General features: G+C 38.2%; 2 protein-coding genes across 2 annotated transcripts in view; one reads left to right on the forward strand and one right to left on the reverse strand.

The window, feature by feature from the left end:
- Nucleotides 1-341: 341 nt before the first annotated feature.
- Nucleotides 342-3,845, forward strand: ccka (cholecystokinin a; the record flags this gene model as incomplete). The annotated part of the gene is made up of 4 exons (XM_079240223.1): nt 342-399; nt 2,683-2,762; nt 2,986-3,169; nt 3,712-3,845. Exons 2-4 carry the CDS (start codon nt 2,685-2,687, stop codon nt 3,843-3,845), a joined length of 396 nt encoding a protein of 131 aa, XP_079096349.1. The 5' UTR covers nt 342-399; nt 2,683-2,684.
- Nucleotides 3,846-7,609: 3,764 nt separating this feature from the next.
- Nucleotides 7,610-9,477, reverse strand: part of mroh1 (maestro heat-like repeat family member 1) — a 25,278-nt gene continuing 23,410 nt past the window's right edge. Inside the window, exons 42-45 of the mRNA XM_079240850.1 lie at nt 9,410-9,477; nt 9,101-9,203; nt 8,807-8,872; nt 7,610-8,732 (exon numbers count right to left, since the gene is read on the reverse strand). The exon at nt 9,410-9,477 is cut by the window's right edge and continues 67 nt beyond it. Of these exons, the coding sequence (XP_079096976.1) occupies nt 8,614-8,732; nt 8,807-8,872; nt 9,101-9,203; nt 9,410-9,477 (356 nt within the window). The 3' untranslated portion in view covers nt 7,610-8,613. The remainder of the gene's footprint in view (nt 8,733-8,806; nt 8,873-9,100; nt 9,204-9,409) is intronic.

Below are 9,477 nucleotides of genomic sequence, written 5' to 3' on the forward strand. Positions count from 1 at the left end.
CAGTAACTGGATAACACTCATTCAGCCCATCAGATTTAGTGTGTGTGTGTGTGTGTGTGTGTGTGTGTGTGTGTGTGTGTGTGTGTGTGTGTGTGTTTTTCTTTTTAACCAGGTGTGTGAGGTGGTGCCATCAGTTGAATTAGTCTTTTATATATCTTTTTTCTTGTTTGTGTGTGTGTGTCATTTTCAGCATGTGTGCACATTTGCGTCTTCAATGGCGTCAGTGCTGGTAGTTTCTGCGCCAACAACAAGCTCCTCCCACCAGTACAGGTCCCTCCCATTTCCTCTTGGTGAGTATTAAATATTGCTTCACCCCCCCGTCTCTCATTCTATTACAGCCTCAACGTTGGAGCAAAGCTCAGCATCTTCAGATCATCCTCTCTTGTCCAGAAACTGCAGGTAAGAACAGACACATTGCTCTGCAGCTTTTTCTCCTTTAATTACTGTATTTGTTCTCATTGTTGCTGCTTTGTTGCATCTAAACCATTAAACACGTCATAACTGAGAATTTCCACTTTTTCATTTTCAGTTCACTTTTTTCTTTTACTTTTCTTTTTTTTTTTTTTCCCTGTAGATATTTTATTCTGATATTTTTATTAAATTCTTAAAAATGTTCTAATGTTTGGGCTATATTGGTTATAAATTGGGTATAAATTCAGAAACAGCAGAAAGCATAAAAATAAGCCAAATTTTCAATTGAAGACATTTTAATGTTAACTGATGGTGCAGTAAAATATTTAGTGTCATTAATGATATAATTATCCCTAAAAGTGATAATAATAAATAGATAAGAAATATCAAAATTAGAAATAGCTAAATTTACCACCTGAAGTTGAATTTAAGTTTACTTTGTGTTTAAATGAAGATGCTGTCAGTTTTCTCTCTCTCTCTGGTGCTTAAACTCTGCTTGTTTATTGCATTTTACATTAAGTGTTGTTTATATGCATATTATGAGATCATTATGAAGATAAAAAGAGCTCTACTGATAGGAGACAAAAATTCCCAACGAGTGTTGGACAGTTGAAGAGAGGAGAGGCTTTCACACACAGTACCTCATCATTACCAGCCCCCTGAATAATGAATGAGGGATAATAACCAGCTGCTTTCAGGGATTATATTAGCATTAAAAGAATGACTATTTACATCACCACTGTGCTGGTTTAAACAAAAGTATTCAAATGGAGTGTTGTAGTGATAGTTGGTGATAATTTTAGACAGACTTCAATTCGGAGACTGATTTGGTTTGATGATTCCTCTCAATATGCTCCTGTGTTCAAAGGGCATAATAGTACCTATGTTTCTCTATCTATATAACATGTGTATACAACTGTGTATCTATATAGCAATTTGAGTGCAATAGGTCTCTCTGACTTGATATAATTTTGTCAGCTATATTATGTGCAGCTATATAAAATGCACGTGAAGGCAGATGCTGCTTTTCATACCATCTATTTAAATTCCAATTTGTGAGTTTCCCATTTGTCCCAGTATAGATTTAACAAAGAGCAAACAAAAGTAAGTACAGTGACAGCAAGTGAGAAAAGACCCCCTAGTGAATAAATGTGCTCAGATAGAGAGCTCTGCAGAAGCAGGCGGTTCTGCAAATTACCACTGAATCTGACTGAGACACTGAGCTTTTTCAATAACTGGAGATTGAAAGCCTCCCAGCAACTGGTGTTGGCTATAATTGGACCTCTTCCCTCTGCAAGACTGCTGTTACAAAGCATCATTTATCAAAACTGATGAAAAAAATAAAGACTATGTTGGAAAATGAGCAAATTAGTCTGACACACCATATGAAATATTATCCTTCAGTATCCTCAATAAATGTATGTCATTACACATGATATTCTAATGATTATTTGAGGAATATTTCAGGTTATTTGATTCTTTAATGTAATATTTGATTTGAGCTCTGTATGAGGGAGCTAATTGGACATAAGGGAAAACAAATGTAATTTTATTTACTCAGTGATTGTGTTAATATGATCTGAATCTTGTCCAAAAATAATAAAAGCATAGCACAGAGCAAAATTAAAACATTAGGGGTAATTGCTGCATTTCCTTTGGGATTTTGCTAATGCTGACAATATGTCCTCATCCTACCTGTGCAACACCAAGCAAGCACACGTGTGTGTGTGTGTGTGTGTGTGTGTGTGTGTGTGTGTGTGTGTGTGTGTGCTTTAAACGCTAAATTGTTCCATCAGTCTTGCAGAGCGAATGACAAAATGTTTGCTGTCGGTTCCAGCAGAACGATCCCAGGTTCATGCGTCTTCCTCTACTTAAAGGGATTTATTGCTGCTTTTACACTTATTCTATTCTACAGTCATTTAGCAGATGCTTTTATCCAAAGCAACTAACATATGAGAATAAGAACAACACAAGCATGAAACAGTAGAGGACATCATAGGAAGGTGTTAGTGGACTGCTGGAGTCCAGTTGGACGCAAGTCTTGACGTGTAGTCTCACAGGCTTTTTTTTTTTTTCCCCCACCCCACAATAAAACTGTTAAAATGCAAAAAAAACAAAACGCCATATTTGTTGCAAAGAACTGGGGGAAGTTCTCTTACTTTCCGACTGTCATTTTTCCTCTGCTCGTCAAGCCGTAGGCAGGGTAAAGATTAAGAGGAAATTTATTTGAACTTTGTGTGTGTGTTTAACACTTTTTTTCTGTCTGTTTAGTCATGAATGTAGGCATCTATGTGTGTGTTATCCTGGCTGCTTTGTCCAGTGGCTCGCTAAGTCTGCCTTCACAGTCCATGGTAAGATGCTCTAAGCAACATAATTTCTATGTAATCTTTCTAAGAATCAGCATTTAGCAGTCAGACTTTGATGCATGCAGTGTGAAAGGAAAATGTGGGATTTATAAAACTTGCAGTGCTTCCATATTTTGTTTGTGAACATTTACTTAAAGAAATTTCATAGATGTGGTCAAATTTTTCTGTTTAGACTTGCATAATTCCATGAATGTTTTTCCTTTTTCAGAGAGCTGAGAGTACAGCTGTAGTGACAGAAAGTCTACCTGCCCCCTCACCTAACCACACGCGCCAGGCCCGCTCAGCTCCAGCGCCCCCATCAGGGCAGTTTGCACGCTACCTGCAGCCCCAGGACGACGCAGATGCTCCAAACAGTCTGAGCCAACTTCTGGCCAGACTTCTCTCCAGGAAAGGTGATTGGCTGAAAGTATGTGCAGATTGAAGAGACAGTCAAAGAGAGAAACTGGAGCTTGCTTCTTTACCTTAAGTCATCTTGTGTCATTATACACACATTTCTCGCTGCCTGACATCCATCCTCCTGTAGTCTGTTGTCATTCATGCTGAGCTCATGTCCCACCATCTGGCATTTCCCACCTCCCTCTTGCTTCCGCTCGCCATCGTCCTATGCCTCCTCCCTGTCTCCTCCACTTCTGTTTCCTCTGATTCTGTCCACCAGCCTGTCCCCTCCGCCATTTCCTCGCACGTCTCCCTACCTGGCCCCTATTTGCTCCCTCTGTCACCACGCATCTCTGCTTGTCTTTCAAGTCAACACTGCGTGTCACTGGGTAAAGCTGCTGAGCTCACTGGCCTTTAAGAATACACGACAGAAATAGAAACACAAGTCAGCAGGATTTATTTCTCATTTGGGAGTTACGTACCATTACTTACAGAGAATAGTCAAGTAGAACAATATTGTTCTGTCAAACTGACCTCTTTACTTTTTTTTCTTCTCCAGGGTCTCCCTTTCAGAGCAGATCCTCCCTCAGCAGCAGAGCCGTGGCCCCCAGCCACAGGATAAAGGACAGAGATTACCTTGGCTGGATGGACTTTGGACGGCGTAGTGCAGAGGAGTATGAATACTCCCCATAGAGGCACTGCATTTTATTTCATTTATATTTTTACCCCTAATTTTCATCACATCAATTCAAAGCTGAAAATGCTGAAAAAAGAAAAAAAAAAAAAGCTGATTTCACACAACCCTGCAATGAGTTTTGCATCATAAGCAAAGACCCACAATCTGTGAACCCAAACATCAACACCAGGAGTGCTTTCCAAATTATCTCATATCATAAACATTACAAGATAAAGCAGAAGTAAAGTCGAAGCAACTCATTACATCCCCACTAATGATTACTGATAGAATTAAACCATCTTGCTAAAAGCACCACTCAGACTAGAGGAATTGTGCATGTTCTGGGAGGATTTTGAGTGTTAAACAAATTGAGATCAGTGCTCTTGTAAATAAGCTGGATGATGTGTGCGAGTTTAACACGGGAAAAAGAGAGGCGCTCTACTGCCATCAGGCCCCAGCTGCACGGCAACTTGCAGAGATGGATTCAAGTTTCTTTGTTGCGGGATATGTAATGAGAGACGTGACGAGCTTTAGAAAGTGAACAGATTAGTAGGTCTGAAATAACTGAGGAAATTCATATTATGGACAATAAAAGAACTGTGTGAGAAAAGGAAGTTTTAAACGACTTTAATATGTTTTAACCCAATTAATTTTACTAGAATTTTATTGGACTTCAGTGTTCCATCAAGGTTTCTTCGGTAAATTGGACTCAATTATTGAGAATCTTAATATACACACACAGTACACTACAACCCAGCTTTTCCTCACTTCATCATCAGATAAGTGTACAACAAAAGGTGTGACGTGGTATGAAACTTTATTTCAGTTGCAGTCAACAGAAGGCAATCCTGGTACAAATGTCCAGTGCAAAAAAAAAAAAAAAGCCTACTTTGTCTTTTCGAAAGCACATCGTGTGTGTTGTCTCATCAATGCAATACTGAACTTCAGTGGCAGACACAATTAAGTTAGGATGACAAGTTCAATAGGTAATACAGAATAGATAAAGTATGGTTTCTTTGTATGTTCACACATTATGAATTTAAACCTCTGTAATAAATACATTTATGCCGACTTTCAGTCTCAAAATCAAAATAAAGCACATTTCTGTCATCAGCGCGAAATGGAGTCACTGGGGATAATTGTGTGTCAGAGACACAGATGTGGGATCGTGAGCATTTTATGTAGGGATGATTGAGTGTAATTCAGAGGTGGAGCAAAGAAAAAATCTTTCCAGGAACATGAGGTGTATTTTACCAGGATGTTCAATATAACATGAAAGCATCATTTTATTTTGACCTGTATGAACAAACATCGAATGTGAAAGTGTTGATTTTTCCTGTCATGACTGACTCTTTAGCTAGGACTTAAGTTGGTCAACTTAAGTCCTAATTGTTTAACGCCAGTAAAAGGTGCCAGCTAAAGTGGACTGTGGATCATTTATTTTAAAATTGTCTCCTAGTTTAAATACGAAACACATTTCTGCACCATGACAATGAACATGAATTTAACGAGGTCTATTGTATTTGACACAATCAAGATTCCATGTTGGACATTAAATTGTCTGCATTGCTAATGATTGGATAAACCTGTCTGTCAATCTAATATAAAGCAGTATAAATGTACCTGCATTTGATTTTTGATTTCATGAACACACAATCTATTAATTGTGCAGAATCAGCAGCAAGTTTTGATTCATCTGCCTCCTTTCCAGCTGGAAAAAAACAAAAAAAACAAAACTGACCCATAACATTTTACTATTCACATCATGATGCAGACATTTCTGCATCAGCATTTATACGTAAATGTTCATCGAGCTTGTCAGGATATTTAAGCTGCTCAAAAAGCTTCAATACACAAGAGAAACACTGCAGACATCCTGTGCAACTGCTGGAATGACAGTGAAGCTAAATTAAGTCAGTAAGGACAGAACGCAGATTGTTCACAGGTGCACAGACATGAAATTTATGGTTTTCTTTTAAAATTTGTTTTCTGAGACTTTGAAAATTAAGTGAAAAAGAAAAAGGGAAAAAAAATTAATGCAGCATATTTAAGATGCTTTATGAATGGGACCTAAATAAACATCCGTAGACATACCTGCCAAACACCAGAGCAGGAGTCTGGAAACTATCCAAATGGCAGGTTGCATCAGACAGGCTGCCAGTGGCGTCAATCTGAGGTGAAAAATATTCATACTGCCTTTTTTTCACTGCAGTTTCAGATGGTTACTCAGACTTAAAGTTCGAGACCCTTTTCCGGTAGATTTTCTTTACACCGCATCCATACACACACAGAAAACTTCTTTTGGACAACTTTTTCTTAAAAACATCTAAAAGATTACACACTTGGGGAAATAAAGAATTCTATGTTTTTCAGTGTGGTAGAGAGCTGAAGAAAAAGAAAAGATTGTTCTTTAATGGGTCTGTTTATTTGTTCATTTTAAAACATACTGATTGCCATCATCCATACTCTTGTGGTCCAGTAGCAAATGAAAAGAGACACGCAAACATTCACACGTCAATGCACTGATCCTCCTGAAACAGCTGTACCATCACGTTGGATACATTAAGATATCTTACATCATGTAACATGTTAAGTTAAAGAAAATAAATTTTGTGGTATGTTCATAACCAACTTTAAAAACAGCAAATAATTATTAAATGTTTTACGAAAACCGGGCCATAGTGTTAAAAGTACCAGAAGACCTTAGCTAGCAAGAAAACATTAACCTAAAAAACAAAAAAAAAATATAAAGAAATTGGATTGTGGAGAAACATTTGTCTTACAGTAATGTTTAAAAACCACAGCTGTAAGCACAATTACACCAACAACTACTAAAATTAGAGACCCTCCAGGCTTCCTCTTTGATAATTTGGATATAAAATATCTCATCTCATCCTTTTACCTTGTTAGATATTTGTGAGACATCAAGCAAATATCCAATAGGAAGTAAAGTCTTGAGTGATGGGCATACATGTTAAGGTGTGTGTGTGTGTGTGTGTGTGTGTGTGTGTGTGTGTGTGTGTGTGTGTGTGTGTGTGTGTGTCTACTGTGATCTTAGTGCAATGTTAAAATTTCCTCCCAAACTTCCTGAGATTTCCCGACAACAGGACGGATACGGGGAGGGATGACCTGACAGCAGAGCTCCTCCAGCTGTAAATGTGCCATTCAAACATAAAACTTGTGACTCACATCTATTTAAAGGAAGCTGTCTGAGGTTTTTTTTTTTTCTGGAAGCTCTCAGATCAGTGGCTGCATGTCACAGCTTAAAAGTGCAACACAAAATTTGGAGGTATACTTCTAGAGAAACGCACTGCTGTCGCCTTCCAGATAAATCCAAACACGCAAGCGGCTACTTTCCATGCCTCCTCAACAGGCTTTAAAGTGATCAATATGGAGGCATAAATATTCAAGTTAAATGTTAATACATTCTTAAACAATACATCGACACACTGATATGTACAGAAAGCTAAGTGGCCCCACAAGTTGCCTAAAACTACAGAAACTCAAGAAATTTAAATATATGCATTCAAGATTAGAGAAAATTCATTAAAAGCATCTTTACAATGCTGTAATAAGACATTTGGCACTGGTTCAGGCTTAGCAACACTGTTTTAAGCCACAGTGCTGCTAAGTTACGGTTAAAGTCTGTGGAACTGAGTTGGTCTCGTTTTAGCAGCCTAGATTAAAATAAGTAACACTAGAAAACACGTAACTCAGAATAATGAGCTGGTGTGTTGATTCCTGCTGCATTTAGGATGCATGTACAAACAGATCATGGCTAATGGTTCCTGTGGTGTGTTGAATAGAGCTTAAACCTTATGAGGGTCCACGCCCGGATGGGACCCATGCAGCGATTTGGCAGTGAATTATAAAACAGTTTAATTACGGTTTAATCAGAACTGTTTTCTAAACAAGCAAGTTCACAAAAGTATTTACTAACAAGCTACTGTCAGATTATGCTGGTTAATGAGATGACCTACTGAACACAACTATGGTATGAAACACGACTGCACACCTGCAACCTTTTCCACCACAAGTCTGGCATTTTCTGCTGAGTGGAGACAAACTCAAAGCAGATCGAATGGATGATATGTAGTTCACTGGAAACAAGCCTACGACGTCTGGAAGTGCCTCTCACAGAGACTGTCTGAATCTAAACCTGACAACATCATGAAATGTTGGTACAGTCACACACAGATGCACTTCAGCTACCAGCCACACCCAGCTCCTGTACAACAACGGATTGCACGCATCATTTTAAGAAACTACAGCTATTTAAAAAAAATGAGCCCAAAACTTTTACTTCAATTCAAATGTGTCCGAAGCTTTGGAATAATAAATTTATAAACAAATGATATATTTCACTGATAAAACAGTAAATCTCTGGCATCATCACATTAAACAAATATCTGCTACAAACACAGTCCTTGGTCACTAAAATAACTAAAAATGAACCCTTTCTTCAAGTGCCATGTTTAAGTGTCAAAATAAGATGCTAACTGCTTGTTTTATGTGCATGTGTCTGAACAAGTGTGTGTGTGTGTGTGTGTGTGTATGTTTGTGTTTTACTGGTATGATGTATTAACTGACATGGGACTGACTGGCTCCTGAATTTGCACTTTTTCCCTGTTTTGGTTTAATAAAACTTAGAGATGTGTTTCAGTATTCATGATGACTCCACATGCCAACATGATGTGCACATTTGTTGAAGATTTTTTCCTATAAAGTAAAGTTTTAACTTATCATTTGATTTTACATTATTATTTTCGCAGTGGAAAGCAGCGACTACTGATTAAAGGAAACACGTCTGCCGTCTGTGTGCATGTGACAGTGGAAATGTCCCATGGCCTCAGCAGCCTTCACCCTCACCACAGGATCTGGATCTTGGAGCAGCATCACTAAACCTGTAAATGGATGCAAATCATGAAGCTCAATAAGCACAGAAGTGAGACTGACTAAAAGTTGTGCTTGATCTTACCTTTGGTGATCGTGCCCATGTTAAGGTGGGAAAGGTGCTCCTGTTGTAGATTACTCAGTAGGAACCCTGATGAAACACGGAAACATAATTACAGAGAAAACAGCACATTTCTGAACTATTTCAACTGGCATGTTGCTGAGAAGCATGATGCAACCAAACAAACAGTAGCTGAAGTTAGTTTGTAAAGATTGCAAGCATAAAGATTAATCAGAGCCATAACTTTGCTTAATTTGGGCCAAAATATTCAGAAACTAAACATTATAAGATGAGTGAAGTTTCAGAGTGAACTGGTACCTATAAACATGGCAGCTGCTGCTCTGACCTCAGACCAGTTGCTCTTGAAGAACTGGATCACTGAGATGTGGTAGAAATTCAGCATCCCAGGAAAGTCCTGAATCTACAAGCAAGTAACATAAACTGAGCATAAAACCACAACCACACAAACCATTTTAATGCTAAAATGAATTTCAGCGAGTGACATTAAAGAAAGTCCAGACTCCACATCTAGCTTTGATTTGTTTAAGTTATTGAAACAAAACTGGTTCTGAAGTCAAACCAAGAAAACCTAAAAAGGATCGCATGCATCCACTGTCTGCGTCTCACCAGGTACTTTGTGAGGTCATTGATGAACTCTCCATAGTGCAAGCTTTTGTCATCATGCAGGTGGTTCT

The sequence above is a fragment of the Telmatherina bonti genome, assembly GCF_933228915.1.
Source record: "Telmatherina bonti genome assembly, chromosome: 5".
Lineage (NCBI taxonomy): Eukaryota > Metazoa > Chordata > Actinopteri > Atheriniformes > Telmatherinidae > Telmatherina > Telmatherina bonti.